The following is a 24,620-nucleotide window of genomic DNA, read 5'->3' on the forward strand; positions in this document are numbered from 1 at the left end:
TCTGTTTGTCTGTCCCTCCCTCCCTCCCTCCCTCCCTCCCTCCCTCCCTCGAAATGGCCGATCCCGGTGATTGCGCGTCGTTGTTGGAACCGATGGAGATAAGCAAAATGCAAGAAAAATCAGACCTTACAAAAAACCGCACCAAGTGGCTGAATTAACAAAGCCTCTAGGTCGTAAGTGCTGCAAGTTATTGGTCAGCAGGTTTCACTAATAATATGCCCTACATCTTGATTGGCTGGCATGTATGATCGTACGAACATTTCTAGGGTAAAATCATTTTCGTGAATACGGCCCCCGTTCTGCTTTGTCGACGAAGTTCTCGACCAAGACAACCAAGCGGCACCAAAGCGCGAATATTTTAACAAAAATGTTTATTCCTTTGTGTTGCGCCTCCCGACAGTAGCGTCTAGACAGCTTACTTTTGGGATACGTCTTCGCCGTCGGCGAATGGCAAGTCGAAAATGAACCTTGTCATCATGTCCAGGCTTGCTTCAGGTTGGTCGTGCGGCGCGAAATGACCTGCGTCACGTATCATGACTTCTCTGAAACCTTTCGCGCGTCGCGTGTAGCCGAACACCACAGAATTAGAGTCCGATGCTCGCCACCACGACTCGGAGGACGGGCGCCAAATTTTGCGCGGCGCAGCGGACAAAGCCTCGGCCCCGGACCAAGGAATCGTCGCCACGAATTGCGCCGTGGCGGTGTACGGCACGACAATGTCGAGCTGACCGCTGTACATCAGGACCTTGTAGTTTTCCATCAGCACTGGCATGTAAGATTTTGCCGACTTGAGGATGTCGCCTATCATGTGGGTCACAACGTCCTTCCGGTCTCGGAACGCGTTCTCACCAACGTGAAGGGCTCGCCGCAGCGCCGGCGTCTGGACGAAGTCCCCGTACGATGCGATAGCCGGAGGATCTTTGATCTTGAGCATGTTGTAGTAACTCTCATAGCCAGTTACTTTGTTAAAGTATGCGGAAGTGAGGTTATAGTAGTCGTTGGGCAGATTGTAGATGAGGTTGTTGACGACGAAGGCGGCCTCGTAATAGCGGTCGTCATTGATGAGGCTCAGAGCGACGTCTCTCTTTTGGTCGAAGTGGGCGGCCTGCTTCCGGTCGACAAGGCCCAGTTGGTACAAGCGGCCGCCAAAGTCTATCATGCTTGGCGGGTCCGTCAACCCGTTGCCGAAGGCGACGCCTTTAAGCTTGATCTTGACGCGCAGCGAGTCACCCGCGTCGTGTAGGGCAAATGCTGTGGCCGGGACAAACTTTCCTGCGTGAAGCATCAGACGAGGATAATGTTAGAGTACATGATAGCTTTAAAGTATGACTACGTTCACATGCAGCAGTTGGAAGAAACCAAGAAAAAGTGCTTATTAATGGTCTTAAGTGGAAGCTTTAGCTCTGCAGCTGCTGCTAAATGAATGGACGCGGCTAAATAGTTTTTCTTATCGACGAGGTTGGTTGCATTTGAAAGAACAAGTTAAAGTTCGTAACTGTAGGGAGCCAGTTTTTACAGCTAGACGATTGATAACGAATAGCTCGGGACCTCCAAAATTTTTCGTTATAAAGGTCCCTACGTTGTAAAGGTCATTCACCGTAGCACTCACAATAAAGCAGGTTAAGCACATTCAACAAAAGAAAACATTTATTTAATGTGAATTCATGAGAGAGAGAGAGAGAGAGAGAGAGAGAGAGAGAGAGAGAGAGAGAGAGAGAGAGAGAGAGAGGGTTAAGCCTCTCTGCTCGTGAAATAAGTCGCTAATATTTTACAGCGTAATCTGTTACGGGCTCATTCTAATGGCCTTTTCGGTTGGTGATCGTGTCCACCGCCGCCACCACGGAAATGAAGGCAGGGTAAAACACTTCATTTGAGGCCAGCGCTAAGGCCCAGTAAAGAAGAGAGCTTGCTCCGCTAAGGCCCGTTGTTGATCCAACGAACTCTAGTGAAGTCAAGCACTCCAGGAAGCAAGTGGAGGGTAAGAGAAAGAAGGAGACGTAATGGCACTCACTGTTACATGAGCGCAGAATGCGGTTTGTGTCTGCCTTTATCAGAAGTTGGGGCAGTGAGCTGTGCTACGCAGTTGTGTAATAACTCTTCATAGAGTGGGGGGCAAACCGCAGATCTGACCTCTCGCTTCCTCTCGCTATATATATATATATATATATATATATATATATATATATATCCATTTATCAATCACACTTGCTGAATTATGGGGGCCTGAAAAATCTCTTGCAACCATAAAATCTCAAGATGATGCAGGGACAAAGAACAATGAGTGCCCGACCATGATTCCGGATCCCGCCGCCCAGTTGCAGCAGTACAAGGGACATGAAAAATGCACATTTGCTACAAAGAATTTGAATAATTCAACAAAGAATTGTACTTTATGTTTAAGTCTACAGCATAAATGTATCGCTAGTTTAGGTAAAAATGTCGAGGCTGTACGCCACTGCGTACAATCAACATAAATTACTTGTAATATTCACGCATGCACGCGCACACACACACACGCACACGCACACACACGCACACGCACACGCACACACACACACACACACACACACACACACACACACACACACACACACACACACACACACACACACACACACACACACACACACACACACATATGTGCGTACACGCGTTTAGATAATCTGTTGAAAACCACCACTACAACTTCTGAGGCGGGTATGCAATGCTTTATTGCTCTATAACGCCCCCATATCTGTTAAGCTCAAAGTTTTAGAGCAACAGGATACATTTGTTGTTCGCGAAACGCATTCATACAGTTCCGAATAGCTTACATGCGTAATTTAATACAAATGACCTAATTATTCCCCTATCTTTGAAATTTACCTACATATAGTCCATGACGCGCCCGTTATTTTCGCCGAATATAAACAACATATCTTGTTTTGTTCACCGAGGACATCGCTGAAACTAAGAAGGAACGTGTTATGCCACCTGAGGAAGTAAGGAAATAAGAAAGACGGCTCATTAATTATTTGCGACGCTTCTAACTGGACTAGAAGCGTAAAAGTTTTGTCGCACATTGGAGTTACCGTGTTCCCCCTCCCCTATCCACAGTATATAAACCTGTTGTAAAGTACAGCTATGTCTGGACAATGGGAAGCCTAGCTCAGAGCGCCCATATCACATGCTCTAACTCTTGAATAAGAAATTTTTACGAAGGCTGTGTTTATCCAACCGCATTTAATTTCGCACAGAGTTTCCATAGTGTACCACCAATTTTCGCTAAATTTGGCGGCTTTTATAGTTCTGCCACGGCAGCGGGCTCAATCCTTCCTGCTCGTTACACACGCTCAAACACTCTGAAGGGTTTGCATACGTAATCTATTGCCAGAACCCCAATTACCCATCTATATTGTACTTCACTTCCACGTCACCCATTAACTTGTCCTTACAGTCACCAAACATAACGGTAGTTGCCTCCTTTACTTCAGTAAGGACACCAGGCGAAACTACTCTATCCCGCATGGAAAAGTAATAAGAAAAAGATTAGGGTTCAATCATTATCCATAACGCTTCTAAATAAGCCAGAAAGGCTAAAACAACGCGACACATTGCACTTAAGATGCTGCCTATTCCTTCAAAGTACAAAATGTCTGAAACGCAGAGTTCTCATGCGACATTGGGAAACCTAGCTAATAGCACTAGCATGATACTTTCGAACGCTTGCTTACAATTTTTTAATGCTATATTTGATCCCCACGTATTTACCATGGCACATTAACTTGTCGTATTCTCCCTATGTTGGCAAAATTCGACCTAAGTTGTTGTAATTATGCCAGAGCAGCCGTCTCACACCGCTCGTAAAACAGACTAATAACGCTATGGACCACTTGCATACGTGTTCTACTGGAAAATGCTCATTTAACCCACCATTTCGGAACATTACCAACGCCTTATCCATACCATCCTCAGTGGCTATGGTGTTGGGCTGCTGAGCACGAGGTCGCGGGATCGAATCCCGGCCACGGCGGCCGCATTTCGATGGGGGCGAAATGCGAAAACACCCGTGTGCTTAGATTTAGGTGCACGTTAAAGAACCCCAGGTGGTCAAAATTTCCGGAGTCCTCCACTACGGCGTGCCTCATAATCAGAAAGTGGTTTTGGCACGTAAAACCCCAAATATTATTATTATTATTATCCATACCATGCCCATAATTTTCCCTACATATAAACAAGATGCCTTGTTTAGCTCACTGAGTCCACCGGGGAAGCAAACTACGAATCTCGTGATATCCCCTTCAGTCACGGCGTTCACGATTATGAACGAGACTTATCAGTGGCACGAGCATCGAGTGACACTCTTGTCTCTTGCGCAGCGCTTCCGGTTCACCTCCTGAGACGACCGGGAACGAAATTCAAAACAAATAAGAAAAAATAGAAAAGAATGCTACAGTACGAAATTCATGGGTTTCATTATGGGTATGATATCAGAGCATAAGTTTAGTTACAAGTTGAGTTACTGAAGTGTCTGGAATAATTACGATTATTTAAAAATCACTGATTACCGCACGTCAAAGCAAAGGATCGTAGACTTTAGAGACGCGCCACGTGAGCACGACTTCGGCGAAATTCCTGGAAACCCGGAAGTAGAAAGAGGAAGTAATTACACCACTGATGACGTCACACACAAGAATGTGGCATGATATTTAACTGCCTACCATTCTTTCTTGCCATTACTGTGCAGTGGTGACAATGAACATCAATCTTTGAGTAAACTGAACATTCTGCTTTCCTTAAGTACACCCCTTTCACTTCTAGGTGAAATGTACCGCTTCACACGACCGCTTTCATGAAGAGACTACCGTCTTTGACGGGACATTCGAAGTGCGGCGTTTCGGTAGTAATTGCGAAATATTATTTCCTTTCCTTGTTGTAATGCTTGTGCCCAGTAATTAACCTGTGCATGCAATTCGAGTGGGGGACTCAATAAACTTAATGAAGAAACGCAGCATGACTGACTGCACAATACATGAATATTTACTGTGTAATTATGATGGGTCCCTATAAAATACGCAGACTCATTCGCCCACCTTCACTTGCTTTCTATAAGGAGTCTCCAGCACCTTGAAATAAAATTATGTAAATTTCACAAATTTATCGACAGTCAATTGTTAATTTCTGACTGAAAGTATTTCCCGAGAATGCATGAAAAAACGAGGGTTTAGTAATTATCTGCGATACTTGCATTTGAAGCAGCAAATTGAAAGTTTCGGAAGGCATTGCTCCTAAATTTTCCTATTTTCACGGAATTTCACGTTTGTTACTCGTGCGTTGTTTTAGGAGTCTATGAAGCATCTAGATTGGCGCCAGTATGACACCCTGGAATGCTTCAATGAGTAACTTTCTGCAAAGGCTGTAATGAACCTACACAGATTAAACATATATCGCTCGTCACTCGGAACGTTGTTTTGTACGTCAAATAAATATAAACACCCCGACCAGCATATTTTACCGAGGTTACCGGGGGAAAACAACCAAATACCGTGTATAACGCATAAAAATTTGGATAAAGCAACCAGTCAGTTAATGTTTTGAGAGTACATAAGCAACCTACATAGTGCAAATTTGCGGTACACATCGGCAAAAAGAGGCCCTCATTTTTTTCAAAATACGATATATCTGCTTTGTTTGCTCCTGCCGGGAAACAAGTAATAGTGTAGCGCTTACTTAGAAACAGTCTGAAAATGAAGTCGCCAGTCAGAAGTGACACAAGTCTTCAGAAAAAATTCCAGTAGGCGTTCTATTGGTGTTCAAATGGCCCTGCAATTTCGACCAAGGTTATTTTCACGAGCTTGTCTACGATAAGTCGTGATTACACAATCAAATTCGACAGCTATACCTGTAAGAGTTTTGATTAGATTTCTGATGGTGATAAGATACTGAGACAGCAACGCTGCAACAGGTAGAGATTAAGTAGTTCCAGCATTTGGGGGGGGGGGGGGGATAATCCAACGATTTCAGGCCGTGAGGCACACCGGTCGTTGAGCACGGCTGATTATCACACTTCATCCGGACCTCTCCCTCAATCGCAGATTCAATGTAACAAGCTGATTGTGTTTTAGGATACGGATAGAGCAGTCCCAAAAAACTGGGCAAGCTGACGGTTTGTAATGGCGGGAACTGCCCAGCGCCAGGGGTTATCCGCAACGCCAGCGTGTATGGCGAAACCCGCGCGTCGCGCACTGCAGGGCGTCCGGAAAAAGGCACAAAAGACAATTGTCGCTGTCCAAGCATAGATACGCGTAGTAAATAAAAGAATTACTTATGCGGTCACTCTACTCCGAAAAAACATATAGCTTCAGCTGTAGTTTTAATGCATTTTACAGTCTGCAGCCGAAAGTGCCAGTGCCTAATTTCAGAAGTGTGTATGTGGGGGGGGGGGGGGGGGGGGGGCAAATGACATACTTTGCCCCACCCCCACACTTCTTTTGACGATGTGTGTAGGGAGTACCCCCCCCCCCCCCCCCCCCCCCTCTAGGTACCACAATGGTGCTACGCCATTCGAAATTGTAGAACATTAGCTGGATGAAGAGAGCTTGAACTTTGCGAAGGACATATGCTTGTTCCATGTTGAGTGAAAATTGAGGTTGAGGTAAGCCACTGGCGGTTGTCCCTGATGTTTCTGTAGTGTTCAGCTATTTGCTCTTTGTACGTAGCGGCTCCGCCGGCGGCGATATCCGTCGCAGCTATCACCGGGAATGAGAAAAAAGTAAAAGGCCTGCGCGGAACAAGCTGCACAATCACAGTGTATGCTGGAGGAGTGCTTCCATAGGAGCTCCATTTTCAGCAGCCCGCACTATAGAGCTCATACCTTGCGAGAAGGCGCCATAACGTCTACTGAAGATTAAACACAGGTATCAAGACTACGCGGTGCCCATGTCACATCCCTGGACCCATGGTACGATACGATGCTGTTTATGATGATGATCATTTATTTGAATCGCATTTGAAACGATGTGAAACCTAGCCTGTTTGAGTTGACCAACATGACCTACATGCAACATGCAACTGCTACCTGCGACTGCTATATGTCGGGACACTTGGGGGAATACAACGCAGCTGCAATGCAAAATTTGCACGTATGGACGCTACGCGGCTCGCATGTCAAGTTGTGACAAATGACAAGATGTGATTCTAATGATGGTGATAATGATTCATTGGCATTTCCCTCTGAAATGTAGCGGTGACAGTCACCTAGCCTGTTTAATTTATTCAGGTATGCTATACATGTTTTTCATTCCAGCATTCTTGTATACATATGCGTGACCTTTTTGTTCCTCCGACCTTGTCTATATATCTTGTACCGGTGCCTATAAACTGCTACATGGCGTGCTGCCCTGTGTAATAATATGCAACTTCAATGCAAAGTGTGCGAATATTGACGCTACGCGGCGCACATCTCACATCGGGTGACAAGTGGCAGGATATGATGCTAATGATGATGATTTATTGGCATCCCTTTGAAACGGGGCAGTGACACAGTTACCTGGCCTGCTTGATTTATTCAGGTATGCCTTACATGATTTTCATTTTAGCATTCCTTATACATCTTCTTAAACTTCTTTTTATTCCCCAAGACTTCTCTATCTACCTTGTACTAATATCTATGAAACTGCTACATGGAGGGCTACCTGGTGTAATACTATGCAACTGCAATGCAAAGCGTGCACGTATGGACGCTACGCGGCGCGCATCTCGCATCGCTTGTCTCCACGTGCGCTTGGACGCGTGAATAGGACATTTTTCCGATACAAGTGCTGGTTTGTTCATTGCGATAGCAGTTATATGGACACTCCAGGCGCATTCCTGCCGTCGCCGTCGCCGTGAGGTTCCGTACAAAGTACAAGGACGATAAAATCGTCGCTGTGTGCCGTATGATGTATGTGCGAGTGAAAGCATGCGAAAGTGAGCCAGTGGACCCGCTTGAATCTCGCGCACGCAAGCGAGGAAAACGAGGAGGAAGCTCGCCATCTTCCGTCGCGCGCAAGGCTCCGGGGGAAGGGTAGGGAGGGCGGATGCATTTTACTCCGCGCAGCCCGGACGGCCGCTGTGTCTTGAAAGCCATCTACGATGAGCCCGTATGTGCGCTGTGTTATCGCGGCTTAGTACGCCTTGACGCGAGACCAATCACGAATGTCAATTCGCTCGCTGCTGCTGCCACGCTTCCTCACTCTAGCGTGTTCACAGCCAGTTTCGGCGCCATCGAGTGAGATCTATCCATGTTTGTTTGTGCGCGCACACGACACCACGCTTGATAAGTTAGTATGCCTAGCTTATAAGTTTATGCGACCGATAAAACTGCTATCCCTACTTCGTATAGCTGTCCAGTAATTTGGTATCGCAACCAATGCTTCGGCTTTCGGACGACGCTGCGACATTTTTCTCCTTCCCGGCAATTACTGCAACGGACACCCGCAGCGGCGGTGGCCACCATCGCCAACCGAAACGGCTATTAGAATGAAGCCATAACAGCTTACTGTGTAAATAATTCCCAGTTACCGCCGAGATATAACGCGGGCCCGCTGAGCGGGAGTCAGCTACTCTACCACTGAGCCATGCCAGTGCCGACTCGGTGGTCGCGGAGAAAGGCCATATACACACGTTCTAGCGCACGTGAAGACACGCCGTGTGAGATGCGTGCCGCGTGCCGTCGATACATGCACACTTTGCATTGCAGTTTCATGATATCACAGCAGGGGGCACGCCATGTAGCAGCTGCGCAGGTACCGGTACGAGGTAGATAGAGAAGTACTGATGAAGTAAAAGATTATTAAGGAGATGCATATAAAATGATAGAACGAGAAACATGTACAGTATAACTATTTGTCACCGCCAAGTTCCAAAGGGAATGCCAAGAAACATCATCACCATCATTACCATCGTATCGGGCCACTTGTTCCGCAATGTGAGATGCACACCGCGTAGCGTTGCTATGTGAGCCCTCTGCATTGCATCCGCCTCGCGTGTAAGAGGACCGTGGTTCGAATGCCGGTGCCACGCAATTTTCCACCGGATTAAAAAAAAAAAATCCGCGTGTTGATAGAATTGCATAAACAGGCCTGGAGTGCGGCTTGATCCCGGTGACCAGAATCGGTAACGCACTCCCTCACCAGAGCAGGATTGGCCACCCTGGTGCAGTACTTGGCCACAACCTCCTATATGAATACAATAATCAAACCCAGGCCCTCAGTCCCCAGCATCTGCGAAGCAACTGACCACGGCGGCGGTCAGACCTGTGACGCAGCAGAGGGTGCTAAGAATCTCTGGATCCGGACAGGCCGCCATTGGAATCTGAACCTGGCAACGTTTAACGCTAGAACGTTATCTAGTGAGGCGAGTCTAGCAGTGCTATTGGAGGAATTAGCGGGCATTAAATGGGATATAATAGGCCTCAGTGAGGTTAGGAGGATAAATGAAGCATATACAGTGCTAAAAAGCGGGCACTTCCTCTGATACCGGGGCTTAGAAGAGAGACGAGCACTAGGAGTCGGATTCCTGATTTATAAGGATATAGCTGGTAACATAGAGGAATTCTATAGCATTAACGAGAGGGTGGCAGGTCTTGTTGTGAAACTTAATAAGCGGTACAAAATGAAGGTTGTACAGGTCTACGCCCCTACATCCAGTCATGATGACCAGGAAGTCGAAAGCTTCTATGAAGACGCGGAAACGGCGATGGGTAGAGTGAAAACAAAATACACTATACTAATGGGCGACTTTAATGCCAAGGTAGGCAAGAAGCAGGCTGGAGACAAGGCAGTGGGGGATTATGGCATAGGCACTAGGATTAGCAGGGGAGAGTTATTAGTAGAGTTTGCGGAACAGAATAATATGCGGACAATGAATACCTTCTTCCGCAAGCGGGATAGCCGAAAGTGGACGTGGAGGAGCCCGAACGGCGAGACTAGAAATGAAATAGACTTCATACTCTGCGCTAACCCTGGCATCATACAAGATGTGGACGTGCTTGGCAAGGTGCGCTGCAGTGACCACAGAATGGTAAGAACTCGAATTAGCCTAGACCTGAGGAGGGAACGGAAGAAACTGGTACATAGGAAGCCGATCAATGAGTTAGCGGTAAGAGGGAAAACAGAGGAATTCCAGATCAAGCTGCAGAACAGGTATTCGGCTTTGACTGAGGAAGAGGATCTTAGTGTTGAAGCAATGAACGACAATCTTGTGGACATCATTAAGGAGTGTGCAATAGAAGTCTGTGGTAACTCCGTTAGGCAGGATGCCAGTAAACTATCGCAGGAGACGAAAGATCTGATCAAGAAACACCAATGTATGAAAGCCTCTAACCCTACAGCTAGAATAGAACTGGCAGAACTTTCGAAGTTAATCAATAAGCGTAAGACAGCTGACATAAGGAAGTATAATATGGATAGAATTGAACATGCTCTCAGGAACGGAGGAAGCCTAAAATCAGTGAAGAAGAAACTAGGAATTGGCAAGAATCAGATGTATGCGTTAAGGGACAAAGCCGGCAATATCATTACTAATATGGATGAGATAGTTCAAGTGGCTGAGGAGTTCTATAGAGATTTATACAGTACCAGTGGCACCCACGACGATAATGGAAGAGAAAATAGTCTGGAGGAATTCGAAATCCCACAGCTAACGCCGGAAGAAGTAAAGAAAGCCTTGGGAGATATGCAAAGGGGGAAGGCAGCTGGGGAGGATCAGGTAACAGCAGATTTGTTGAAGGATGGTGGGCAGATTGTTCTAGAAAATATGGCCATCCTGTATGCGCAATGCCTCATGACCTTGAGCGTACCGGAATCTTGGAAGAACGCTAACATAATCCTAATTAATAAGAAAGGGGACGCCATAGATTGAAAAATTATAGACCGATCAGCTTACTGTACGTTGCCTACAAAGTATTTGCTAAGGTAATCGCAAATAGAATCAGGAACACCTTAGACTTCCGTCAACCAAAGGACAAGGCAGGATTCCGTAAAGGCTACTCAACAATAGACCACATCCACACTATCAATCAGGTGATAGAGAAATGTGCGGAATATAACCAACCCTTATATATAGCTTTCATTGATTACGAGAAGGCGTTTGATTCAGTCGAAACCTCAGCAGTCATGGAGGCATTACGGAATCAGGGTGTAGACGAGCCGTATGTAAGAATACTGAAAGATATCTATAGCGGCTCCACAGCCACCGTAGTCCTCCATAAAGAAAGCAACAAATTCCCAATAAAGAAAGGCGTTAGTCGGGGAGTTATGATCTCTCCAATGCTATTCACAGCCTGTTTACAGGAGGTATTCAGAGACCTGGATTGGGAAGAATTGGGGATAAGAGTTAATGGAGAATACCTTATAAAGTAAGTTGCGATTCGCTCATGATATTGCTTTGCTTAGTAACCCAGGGGACCAATTGCAATGCATGATCACTGACCTGGAGAGGCAAAGCAGAAGGGTGGGTCTAAAAATTTATCTGGAGAAAACTAAAGTAATGTGTAACAGTCTCGGAAGAGAACAGCAGTTTACGATAGGTAGCGAGGCACTGGAAGTGGTAAGGGAATGCATCTACTTAGGGTAGGTAGTGACCGCGGATCCGGCTCATGAGACTGAAATAATCAGAAGAATAAGAATGGGCTGGGGTGCGTTTTGCAGGCATTCTCAGATCATGAACAGCAGGTTGCCATTATCCCTCAAGAGAAAAGTGTATAACAGCTGTGTCTTACCAGTACTCACCGACGGGGTAGAAAGCTGGAGGCTTACGAAAAGGGTTCTACTTAAATTGAGGACGACGCAACGAGCTATGGAAAGAAAAATGATAGGTGTAACGTTAAGGGATAAGAAAAGAGCAGATTGGGTGAGGGAACAAACGCGAGTTAATGATATCTTAGTTGAAATCAAGAAGAAGAAATGGGCATGGGCAGGACACGTAATGATGAGGGAAGATAACCGATGGTCATTAAGAGTTACGGAATAAATTCCAAGGGAAGGGAAGCGTAGCAGAGGGCGGCAGAAAGTTTGGTGGGCAGATGAGATTAATAAGTTTGCAGGGACAACATGGCCACAATTAGTACATGACCGGGGCAGTTGGAGAAGTATGGGAGAGGCCTTTGCCCTGCAGTGGGCATAACCAGGCTGATGATGATGATGATGATGATGATGATGAACTGCCGTCTCCACCGGCTGGATTCTGCACTGAAGCTGCAGATTCCATCGAACTCCTCCCGTCGTGATGCAACTTTAGTGTGCCGTCTTTGGTTAAAGGTGGCATTTACTAAAGCCTACTTATTCCTTATATAATGTACGACACGCCGATTTATGACTCATGCAAATGTGAAGAGACGATCGAGTACGTGTTGTGTTTTTGTGATCTCCATGAGATCGAACACGACGTGATTCGGAGGGTGTTAAACCGATAAAATAGCAGACCATTTTCAGAGACTAAGGTTCTCTGACCATAGCCCCACGCGTCGCAGGCTTACAAAGCGACGCAGGCCCTGCTACGTTTCATGAAGTCGACTGGCATCAGTGACCGATTGTAGGCGGGAAGTTAAGAATAACTGCACGTATTCACACTGATAGTACCTTCTTCCCTACCGCTCCTTTTTTTTTCTTGCCTCAAGCCTCTTCCCCTGTGTCGGATAGCAAACCGGCCGTGCGTCTGGTTGGCCTCGCTACATTTCCTTCCTTCTTTTCCTCCTCCTTCTTGAACACTTATGCTCTTACTAACAACTTCACTAAAGAAAGAAAAATTTGTGCGCAGTATTCTTTCGCTCACGCATTGTAAGCAGATGAATGCATTGCACACTGTCAGTGCGCATTTTAGAGCAAGCGCTATGCTTTCTTTTGTTATAATGGTAGGGTGTAGCGTTCTACTTGTGTTTAATATTTTGAGCATTCGAGCGTTCCTGAAACAAAGTTAACGATGCTAAATTCTTCTCAGCAATTAAAGCACTGATATTTCTATTTTGTGGAGAAATAAACATAACATCCACGAGGCCTCTTCAGAAGTTCGAACGCAGCATGTGGATTCTAACGGAACTCACCGCCGAAGGACTCGCCCGTCACGTAGAAGTCCCTCTTGGCGTACTCAGGGAAGAGCGTAAAGAACTGCTGCAGAAACTCAAGCATGTCCCGGGCCACATCGGTCACGTTGCGCGCATATCCTCGCTCAGATTCGGTGAAGCTGAAACCGGCGCCTACCGGTTCGTCCACGTACAGCATGGAGAAGAATCGGGTCCACGTGGTCGAGCGCCGCACGGGCACGAAGGGATCGCTGCCCTCAAGTGCGTACGGGCCGTGCTCGGCAAAGGAGCCCAGCAGGGATGACGAACCGGGACCCCCCTGCAGCCACGCCAGCACAGGCGCCTCGCTTGGCCGTTCCTGTGTGAACAATAACAAAGACAAAATTTTGATTCGCTGCAGATATTGTTAAGGGGACGCTGAATAGAAAAAAATATCTGAGAAGTATTAGTGAATTACCTTTCTGCAAAACCAAGAACGCCACTCTAACCGGCAGAGTAGGCATGGCACAAAAACGAAAGTGTAGCCACATAGCTTTTGTAGTTCCAACAGTAGCCCGCCGTGACGTCGTGGATTTTGACGGTGTCTCCTCGGGCCTACTTAATTTTTTATCGATATCGAAACATTATATTATAACAAAAAGCCATAGTTGGAAATTGACAAATTACGAAAAAATTTACTGAGCCACATCAACCCGAATACGAAAAAAAAAAAAAATACCTTGAAGCCCATTACGTCGCACCGGTCGGCTCTGGAACATGAACGTGAAATTGTAAAAAGGAAACTTTGACCTTCATTTTTCTTCTCTAATCAACCTGCTACTGCGAAATCGACAAAAATTGCTTTTTACGAGAATGCTTTATCAGATAGCAATGATCAACCTTTGGTTTTTTATATACTTCTTTCGTGAAAAGAACTCTGATCCATTTTTTCGATGCTGACCAGGGCCAGCGAAAGTGATTGCGACGAACGGAGTGCTTGGACACATTGTACCCTATGTTGTTGATTATGACACCACTATAACATCAGCTTTTGCGCATACGGTGTGTTGTAGTCCTTTGACTTGTATGCTCTTTGTTTGGGAAAACTGTGTATCCTCTCACATGCTTCTTGGTTTGACTAATTTTAGGCTGGTGAAGCTATTGGCTGGCTACCTTCGCTAATGATATGTCCAGCATCAGGATTGGCCGAAAGTTTCTCTTACAAACAGTTCACGCGTAAAAACGTTTTGCCAATACGAGCCATGTATTACTGTTTTGTGGGAATAAACCATACGATACGTATGTACGTTTCCACTTGCATGGCCTCTGCACAAGTAGAGCTGTTTTATCCTTTTTGTATAACTGTATTTCATCCCGTATTATTATATACACATACAGTAGCACTACAAGCTGGCAGCTATGCTAACCTGTCCGCGGCTACTGTTAAACTTGACCTTTTCGTACAGCTGCGTGACTGCTATGCGTAGTATAGTATTGCGTTGTTTTCTATTTGCAGGATCGTTTGAAACTGTGGCAGTGAACACAAAAGCTTCTTGAGGTGTACCACTCGACGTGCCTTGCTACAATTTTCTGAAACGTTAGTAACCGCACGGAAGGATTATAATCGACCATGATCGCCCACCACTTCGCGTTTCGACAAGTCCACAAGGTAAAGTCATGACAACTTGCTGAAAGTTTACTTCCAGGCTCAAGCTTCGGTCATGTTCACATGTAGTTAGCACAAATGGGAACTTTACAGATACATTTGATTTATCGTGGCTATAACTCGGACATGCGTCTTGAAATTTGCGTTGGATTGCGGTGTTTTACGTGCCATGATTTGATTATGATGGATGCCGTAGTGAAGGACTCTGGATTAATTTTAACCACCACAGCGCACGGAACACGCATGTTTTTGCATCTAGTCCCCATCGAAATGTGGCCGCCGCGGCCGAGATTTGATCCCGCAGCCTCGTTATTAGGTAAACGGAAGTGCGTCTCGTTGTAATTCCTTTTGTGATATTCGGCATGATTCTTGTTTTAGAATGCCTTGGTCATTGACCGACATGGGCACCCTCAAGAGAAGGCTCACAAGGCCATCTTCGCCCTCATTTGCCCTCAGCCTGATGGAGTGAGGAAAGGGCTAGGTGATCGTTGTTGGAAAGTATATGAGGTCTAGGGTAAGGGAGGGCAACTTCGATGAAATGCAGGAAGGAAAAAGAGGAGGCCGCGATTCAAGCCATGGACGGACGGACGGACGGACGGACGGACGGACGGACGCATGGACGGATGGACGGACGGACGGACGGACGGACGGACGGACGGATGGACGGATGGACGTACGGATGGATGGACGGATGGATGGACGGATGGATGGACGGATGGATGGACGGATGGATGGACAGACGGATGGACGGACGGACGGATGGATGGATGTATGGATGGATGGATGGATTAGTGCAGCTGTTAATCTAACTGTAAACAACACTTAAACTTTGTGTCAATAAATTGTGAATAGCCTGCGCAGTTTTTCACTGTGTTACGGTTCTTTTTCATTCATTGACCTGGTCACACAAGCTCAGTTGAAAAAGTGATTTAAATATTGCCAACCTAGTTGCCAGCTTAACTTGAAATGCATCTTTTTTGCCGTTTTTATATGCTGATTAGAGCAAAAGAGATGCATGGTGTAGAGTCTTACTGTGTGCTATGTTTTTCGTGCATCACAAAAACAAGGCAGATTGGGTAAACGGACCTGGTACAACCAGTTTTCCATCGTGACCTTTTTCTGCCCCTACCCTCCTGAGTGCTAAGCACTGAGTTCTCGCTGTTATGAGACGCACATTTCTGCAGTGTCTGGCAAAAAGGAAAGCTTCCGTCTGCGCAACCTTGGAAGAGGAACTACTAAAGTGCTGTACGGAATGATTTCTGCTAGGGATGTTACTCTTGTAAGCCAACGTCATTCTAGTTACTGTTCCGATAGTTCCATCATCTTAAAATAACGCTATTCTATTTTTCTAGTTGTTTCGGTGCTTTGCTGTTGCGGTTTTGGCTGATAAATTCAGCCAAGGTTGCGTCATATCTCCCAGTTCATTCTTGAATTCCCTTTAGGAGGTGCACCCGACAACAAAAGTTTACGGGACACAAGATCTCCGAAAACGTTCACGTCCCAAGCAGCCTGTAGCAGTAGCCAGTAAAACTGTTTACGATAATGTCGTTAGCGTATTCTAGTCGAGGCCTGAAATGCGAATACCAGACAGCGTTGTGTGGTTGCAGACATATTCAGCATTTTCTCCGATCTTATGCCCCGCAATGTTTTGTCACCGGGTGTGCCTGCATGCGCTGTGCGTAACGAGAGTGACGGGCTGTTACAGCTTGGCTAATACCAGTGTACCCTTTAATGAAACGCGATGATTCGTGCGCGCGACCTTCGGCGCATCTATCCTAAAGTAAAAGCTCACTTGGAGGCACATTCGCAAACGCCTGTGATTGCCACTGTCACCAGTGACAAGCCAAGAACGAGAAGCTTTTGTAGAGACCACAGACCGCAGATTATATGGGAATGACATATTGATTTTTATTCGCTTAGTATTGTGGATGTTTGTCCAGCGCCTAACAGTCCGTGGGAGAGAGAAACACTTTAATGCGAGAAAATCAGAAAGGTACGCCGGAGGAGCTTTGCCTCTGGCCTGCTGCTTTGCGTAGGGGAAAGAGAGCTGTTCTACCTATAAGTTAGCCTCATTAGCGTAACAACATTAGCGCAGTTGTCAAATCGTACAAGTATTCAAAGCTTTGTTAGTTTTTTTGGGTCCGCAAAGTAATATAGCTGGCTATAGTACGAGCTCTGTGATGGTTTGTCACAGCACGCTTCCTTGCCCCGTGTGTACAATTATCTGGAAAACGCAGCCGAAATTTCTTGAAAGGCACAACAATAGGAAACAGGGCAACTTGGCCGAATTGTTAATCGGCTGTCCTACCCCTTAAGCAGTCCCGTCTAACTGATGAACGCAGCCGGTATATCGCTTGGTCAAAGCAAAAAAAAAAGTATTCTTTACCATTTACAACGTACTTGTACATGGCCAGTTTTCAATCGCGTACCATGCAATATATTATTTAAATGCAGAAAATTAAGTGAGAAGTTGAGTGAGGGTGGGAGAAAAATTACGCACTCAGGGTGAGTAAGGGCGTAAGAACATTATGCACTGAAGATAAGGGTGAGCGAAGGAGAGTGAATTTTACAAGACGAGGATGATGGTCAGGTGAAGGCGCAACTCTTGCGTTGAGCGTGAGGAAGAAAATTAGCACTTCCCCCGAAAGGCGAAGCACCGATTGCGATAGCGAATTAGTAGATAGCTGTACGAAGTAAGGATAGTAGATTTATCGGCAGTATAAACTTGTGAACATTCGCTTACTAACTAACTTAACAATGATAGAATACGTAAGCGTGACTCAACGAGGACGTAGAAAGAAACAGACACACAGAGACAGCGCTGTCTTAGTGTATCTGCTTTCTTCTACGTCCTTGTTGAGTCACGCTTACGTATTCTATTATAGATTCAAACCTACCAGCCCATCAACGTGTTTTAACTAAATTAACCAGCACGGTGTCACGCACACACAAGTAAGCATGAAGACATCTCGCTCGATGACAGCGGAAACTGTCTGTGAAAACGCTGGAGTTAAGAACTGCGGTAGCAGCCCCGAGCCAACTGACCTCCGTGCATAGGTCGCTTCAACGCGAACGAAACGTCGAAAGCACAGCGCATGCGAAGCTACCGGCACTACGCGTACTCTGCAAACATCGCAGATCGCTTTGAAGATGAGGCCCGCGCGGCCTCATCATTTGAAGATGAAGCCACAGTGCGCAGGCGCGCGCTTTGGCCACTTCGCAGGTCGCTTTTAAGACACACAAGCGCTGGCAACGCGTCCCTACGGCATCCGCCAAAGGCGTCTACTACAGCGCCCGCGATTCGCGTGGCCAACGCCGTTGTAGACGCCGCGGTTGTCTCTACTCTGTATGAAGAGGCGGGAGGGTAGGATATCGAGGCACCCTAGCAGCCGCCGCAGAAGAACGCCCCTCCTCCGTCGCCTGACCCCCATGCCTTGCGCGCCACAGAAGAGGGCACGCATCTGGGCGGCGTTCCTCGCTCGCGCACGCGAGATTGAACCGCGTTCGCCGGCTCACCCTCACATGCTTTCACTCATGCTTTCACTCATACGGAATATAACGACGACGGCGACAGCAGAAATGCGCCTAGAGTGTCCCCTTAATTGCTATCGCAATAAAAAGGGGCATTTGCCCACTTCTGGTCATCGGTCATGTCATGCTGAATACTCCCGCTCTTGCCATATCTCCAAAGTTAAACGACTTGCACTTTGTAATTATCTGGGAAGGGATACCATCTGGAGAGCGCTGTGTGGTGATGGGTCTATTCCTACGGCGGAACAGTATAGGCATCCACTTCGAGCAAGGCGGTTATGGTATCAGCGATAGGCAATGTGTCACTCTTCCACGCCTAACAAACACCACTTTTTTCGAGTTATGTGGTTGTACGCACCAGTGCCGGGATGAACCAGAAGAACAGGTTACTGTTGAATTCTCTGTTGACGGTCAGGTAGCCCGAGTAGCCCAGCACGAATCCCAGCTCGTCACCGCCGATGCGACCCGTCTGACTGCGGGATCGCGCCTCGTTCAGGCGCCCGCTGTTAATGAGTGGTGTCAAGTAGAGGGGGTCGCCTGCACTCTCGTCGCCGTCTCTGCCGTCGTCGCCTAGAACGGTGGGCCATGGCACCAGCAAAAATGACAGTAGTGCCAGCCGCGTCCTTCGGATGCGCGCTGCCGTCATCGTCGGTTCTATTCGTTGACGAAAAAGAATGACGTAGATATTGTTCATTTAACATTCACAATCGCGTCCGAAAGGACACCTCTCGTTACCGAGGGCACGCACAATAACACCTTTACCTTAGTGATAGTTGTTCTGGTACCACTCCCCTACTTGCTTTCATCTGCAAGTGATAACCCTGCAACGTTCCCTTACTGCGAGGAATCACCTTCTGTGGCTGTGCTCTGTTGCGCAGGATATTAAGTACAAGGTGCTAGCGGATGCCAAACTAGTCTAATGTTCCAGAGGACTATACCAGTTGGATAAATGGCAAGCAATGCATTAGCTCATTGCTGCCGTACCCGCATCCCTTAGGTCAGCGTGCGCTTATTTGATGCCCTCTCCCCTTTTTTGTACTCTTTACGCAGTGCTGGCCCTGACGCTACTGGCTCTGATAATCTGTCGCCTACTTTGTGGAGGCACGCCTTCAACAACGCGTTCCTTATGCTAGACAGAGTGGTACCATTCTTGACAAACTTGGAGTGGTTGGAACGGAAGTACAGGATTGGCGTTTCAGATTTGGGCTGGTACTTCAAGCAAATCTGATCTGGAAATCGAACCCTCTTATTCATCCTCAGCACCGCAAAGCGATAGCTGCACGCCCACCACGACAGGTGTATAAATTCACACTAGCTTAATTTCAACGTTGTACAAAATATTCACAAAAGCTCAAGGAACCCACTAGACCTAGGAAAGAATATTCAGCAATGAACCACATAGTCGAGAGTTCGACGGAATAGATTAGATTATGGGGTTTTACGTGCCAAAACCACTTTCTGATTATGAGGCACGCCGTAGTGGAGGACTCCGGAAATTTCGACCGCCTGGGGTTCTTTAACGTGCACCTAAATCTAAGTACACGGGTGTTTTCGCATTTCGCCCCCATCGAAATGCGGCCGCCGTGGCCGGGATTCGATCCCGCGACCTCGTGCTCAGCAGCCCAACACCATAGCCACTGAGCAACCACGGCGGGTTCGACGGAATACCATCTGGCGAGGAGAAAAGATGAGCTTTTCTTGATACTTAAGCATTTATACTCTTACCCAACAAGAAAAGCCGTCCGGCCGTCCGTCCGTCCCGTAAGACGATGGCTATCCAAGATAGCGTCTGCACCAACGAGCGAATTCACCTGCGTGCTACCTCTCGCTTCAACGCCAACGAAACGGCGAGGACACAACGCTCCACGGAGTTCTCAACACACGCCGAACTCTGCCCGTTTCGCAGATCCATTTCGAGATGCGGGCCCACGCGTATCTCTTCAACGCTGAGTAAGTGACAAGAACACGGCACGCGAAGCTATCAGCAGTCGGCACACTCTGTCGGCACCGCAGATCGCTTTCAAGGTATGGTCCGCGCGGACGTGCCATGCGAAGCCGCCAGCGCAGTACGTTTGGTCATGGTTCGTAGTGATTCGACGCGGATGGATAAGGTGCTAAAGAGCGATAACGGCCTATAATGATAAAAACGTCATCAGAACAGCTGGCGCCGCCACCTTCAGTACTTTGCTTGCGTCATAAATGCACCTGGTGCCGCCATCCGCACCAGTTTGTGTCACCCCAGCGCTGTCCGGATCAAGTTTCATACATAGCACCTGGCGCCGCCATCCGCACCAGTTTGTGTCACCCCAGTACTGGCCGGATCAAGTTTCATACATAGCATTGATAATGACACCGGGCTGCGTGGAAATGAGCAAGTGGCACAACGCTCACGCATGCTTACACAACTACCACAGGAGCTTCTGCGTGAATTGTTTTCTGATGTTAGCAAGTGCTCACTTCTGATTCAGTACAATTAACCACATCGCTGTCATTATTCGATTTGTTGATAAGATTGCGCAATAACGAACTCCTCTAAGTAACCTTTATATGTTATGGAGATGCGTTCCATATACGAGCCGTGAAGGGTTCATTGCGTTGGGAACGAGTAGGAAAACCATGCGTGAATTTCCGAAGTAACATCTGCAGAAGTTTTATAGCAGCTGCGATAATTCTTAAGAAAAAGTGCTCTGAAGAGTGTCGAGGGAACGCGCACAATCACTCCTCTCTAACATGCTATACTCTTGTAAGTGTTCAAGGTGCTGGATTGAGAACAGTTACGCTATGTGTGATATAAGTGAAAATTCAACGAACTGATTTGCAGATGGAATTGCCCTGTAAAAGAGATGGCTTAAAACTAATGACAGAGGACTTGAACTGACGATGTATAAGTGTATTTGTTTGAGGGCTAATATCCAGAAACCAAAGCAATGTCCAAAAGCCTGGCAAGAGAATGAGACGATCTTTGAATGACGCTAATAAGACGCGAACTTGAACGAATTTACTGACATGTGATTGGCCCTTCTTCTCCGTATCATATTTTGCAACATTCTTAAAGTTAAATCAACTAATTGATCCAGCTGCACGTATTATTCATGATATTGACAGTTCATGACTCGTAGTAACGAAAATAACTTATATCGAGTAGACATAAGCCATAAACCTTTTCCGAGCTTCTTAAGCTGTACATCCGCCTTAATTGTAGCCAATATACACTAAACCTTATTGTTCCTCACTGAATTCAAGCGGTTTGATAGCATTGAATCACTGTGACAATACGGGGCACATTTATACAAACATCGGTTCAGGTTGCTGCTATAGCATAAGTAAAAATATTAAACATGTTAGCCGTAAGTCGGACGACCTGGTGGCTAAGGTCCCGCATAATTACGAACTGGTCCCGAAAAATAGCTCAAGACATGCAAGGAACACCATCACGTTAGCCAGCTTACCGTTCCGTCGTTTTGGTGCCACTGATGATGTCTGCAAGATGGTGTGTAAAAATTTATAAAATTTTGCTTTGTTTTCTTGTATTTCATGGCACTTTGGCAGGTGCAGACACTCGAGATACTGACCAGCTGCAGGAATAACTCAGTTTCCCCCTGAACAGTTGTAACGAAAGCGTCTGTAATTTGGCTTGATTTCTGTGGAGAGCGCCCAGAGCGGATAGGCTGAACTTTGTTATTTTAAACACTTCCTGTGACGTGTCTAGATGCATAGACGCTGACGGATACACACATGAGTGTCAGTAACGACAATCGCAGTGTTCATTTCCCGTCGATTCCTGCTGCACCTAGAGCACTGCAGCTGGATTAAAGAAAGACTGACAGGATACATTTTTGCCATTTTCTGGCAAGTTTGATAATGTCTTATTCCTCACAAAAGTTGTGCAAAGCTCATCTTTATAAGTAGTTTTTGCGTCAAAACGATTTGAGGAATTCTGCTTCAAGAACAGAAAAATGTGAAACATGTACAATTTGTTTAGTCACAACTGCTATAGGACATCCAGTCGTTTCCTCTGTGGGATTTTAGTTCATGCAATGTTGTTCCCAGTAGCGCATTACGTCACTCTTTAAAATACAGAACAGAGATGCACACCTAGCTAGTAGTACTTAAACGCCACGGAGCGAACGACTTGCGTCCTATAACCCTTATTGTAAAGTTTGTTTAAGCGTCATCTTTTCCTGCTTTATACCATAATTTCGAAAGCCGTTTTAGTGCAAGAACAGTGTATGAAGATGATGTTTTCACAACTGTAGTTTATGTTGGCAAAAGTAGTCCCAAGGTCGTGTGGCAAAGGGGGAAAGCTAATGCCACACATACTGGATATCCGCCTTTGTTATGTTTTCTAAAGAACTATTTTGGCAAATATTGTGCAGAAAACTTAAAGAATAACGATATTTCGTAGGATGGCATATAGGTAACAGGCTGCTGCACAACAGATCTGTGGCTATGGTGCAGCGTACGCGGTCGGTTCGTGCAATCTGCTTCACTACCAGACAACAGTAAGTTGTAACTTTTGAATATCGCAGAGGTCTAACACATATCTGCCTATGTTACCGGTACTGTTGCCTTATCTGGATACCAAATTATTGGTAGAAAGCGTTTTATGGTAGTAAATTCCTCGGTGAGGAGGAGGAATAAATGTTTATTGTGCGAAAAAGCAAGAAAGCGTTTTCCAGAAATTCCAGAAAGCCGTCGGCAACTAATTTGATAACTACTCCGTTCAATTGTTTGCAAATACAATTTGCGAGTTTTGTATATGTTACCCTCATTACGAAACGCACACTTACATTGAGTTTGGCTTAGATGCGGCCTCACAACAGTGGGAACGTCCGATCTGTACTGATCTAGAAACAATAGTGTGGCTAATTTAAACAATGCTTAAAATTTGTAGGTTTGCATGTAAGTAGCGTCAACCTTCGCGGAATATTTGCCGCAGGCTCACTTTGTAACGGCGAAGCTTCTTCAGTGCATGACAAGGTGACGACCAGCGTCCGCTCGACCTGTTGCTCTCGATACAGAAAATTGAGAATGCAAAGCTCATCAATTCCCATGCAGTCGTAGCCGATTGCATTGAGGCTATTTGATGGTTTACTCTCTCACAAATAAGGACGAAGCTGCATCAACTAGCGTCTAAGTAGTGCAAGCTGCACCCCTGCCATTGCCCTAACGGCGACAGAATAAAACTGCGCTGTTTCAGTTGCTGTAAGCATGAAATGGCTACCGGCAGAGCCGATTGGTTGGAGTAATTGACGATTGCTCACAACCGTCTCACAGCCAAGTAACATAAGTAGCGTAAGTAAGTAAGTAGCGTAAGTAGCGTAAGTAAGTAGCGTAAGTGAGTGAGTAAGTAAGTGAGTGAGTAAGTAAGTGAGTGAGTAAGTAAGTGAGTGAGTAAGTAAGTGAGTGAGTAAGTAAGTGAGTAAGTGAGTGAGTAAGTGAGTGAGTGAGTGAGCAAGTGAGCGAGTAAGTGAGTGAGTGAGTAAGTGAGTGAGTAAGTGAGTGAGTAAGTGAGTGAGTAAGTGAGTGAGTAAGTGAGTGAGTAAGTGAGTGAGTGAGTGAGTGAGTGAGTGAGTGAGTGAGTGAGTGAGTGAGTAAGTAAGTAGGTAAAGTAAGTAGGTAAAGTAAGTAAGTAAGTAAAGTAAGTAAGTAAAGTAAAGTAAGTAAAGTAAAGGTGGGTGGGTAGGTAGGTGGGTAGGTGGGTAGCGTAAGTGAGTTAGAGTAAGTGAGTTAGAGTGAAAAAAAAATTAATTATGGGGTTTTACGTGCCAAAACCACTTCTGATTATGAGGCACGCCGTAGTGGAGGACTCCGGAAAATTCGCCCACCTGGGGTTCGTTAACGTGCACCTAAATCTAAGCACACGGGTGTTTTCGCCCCCATCGGAATGCGGCCGCCATGGCCGGGATTCGATCCCGCATCCTCGTGCTCAGCAGCCCAACACCATAGCTACTGAGCAACCACGGCGGGTTTAAAGTGAGTTAAAGTGAGTTAATGTAAAGTGAGTGAGTCAGTAGATAACGTAAAGTAAGGTAAAGTAAGGTAGAGTAAGTCAAGGGCAAGGTTAAGTAAAATTAAGTGAGGTGAGGTAAGGTGATGGTAAAGTAAGGTGACGTAAGATGAGTGAGTGATTAAGCAAGTAAATTGGTTCTTAAGGCATTTTGACTGAACTACGTTGTTCTTTTGTTGTGTGGCTGTTGTACTGAACACCTACAGTGCTATCTGAATAAAAGCTTGTCATGCATTGTAGTCGCACACTTTGCTGAATGCGTTGGCGATGCTGAATTTTATCAGCTTGAAATGCGCAGAGCAAAATGGTCGACGCTGTTTCTTCTCACGTGGCAAGTGCTCTCAAAACGAGTGATCAGAGTGAGGGAGGCAGAGGCTGACTGACAACTGGAGAGG

At 46.2% G+C, this 24,620-nt stretch overlaps 2 protein-coding genes across 6 annotated transcripts in view; one reads left to right on the top strand and one right to left on the bottom strand.

Moving 5' to 3' along the window:
* Positions 1-24,620, top strand: part of LOC126531136 (glutamate receptor ionotropic, kainate 5-like) — a 193,160-nt gene that overhangs the window by 93,748 nt on the left and 74,792 nt on the right. The window lies entirely within an intron of this gene.
* On the bottom strand, positions 361-19,002 carry LOC126531134 (probable serine carboxypeptidase CPVL). Its single transcript, XM_050178550.2, has 3 exons — positions 18,574-19,002; positions 13,061-13,397; positions 361-1,272 (listed from the first exon to the last, which is right to left on the bottom strand). Exons 1-3 carry the CDS (start codon positions 18,907-18,909, stop codon positions 416-418), a joined length of 1,530 nt encoding a protein of 509 aa, XP_050034507.2. The 5' UTR covers positions 18,910-19,002; the 3' UTR covers positions 361-415.

Source organism: Dermacentor andersoni, chromosome 5, assembly GCF_023375885.2.
Source record: "Dermacentor andersoni chromosome 5, qqDerAnde1_hic_scaffold, whole genome shotgun sequence".
Taxonomy (NCBI): domain Eukaryota; kingdom Metazoa; phylum Arthropoda; class Arachnida; order Ixodida; family Ixodidae; genus Dermacentor; species Dermacentor andersoni.

Bases quoted from the DNA above. Each gene is read 5' to 3' on its own strand.
- LOC126531134 (XM_050178550.2), bottom strand. From the start codon at position 18,909: ATGAACAATATCTACGTCATTCTTTTTCGTCAACGAATAGAACCGACG. The intron at 13,398-18,573 runs GTGCGTACAACC...TTGTTCACACAG, and splicing joins TCTGGTTCATCCCGGCACTG to GAACGGCCAAGCGAGGCGCC. The intron at 1,273-13,060 runs GTGAGTTCCGTT...TGCTTCACGCAG, and splicing joins GACGGGCGAGTCCTTCGGCG to GAAAGTTTGTCCCGGCCACA.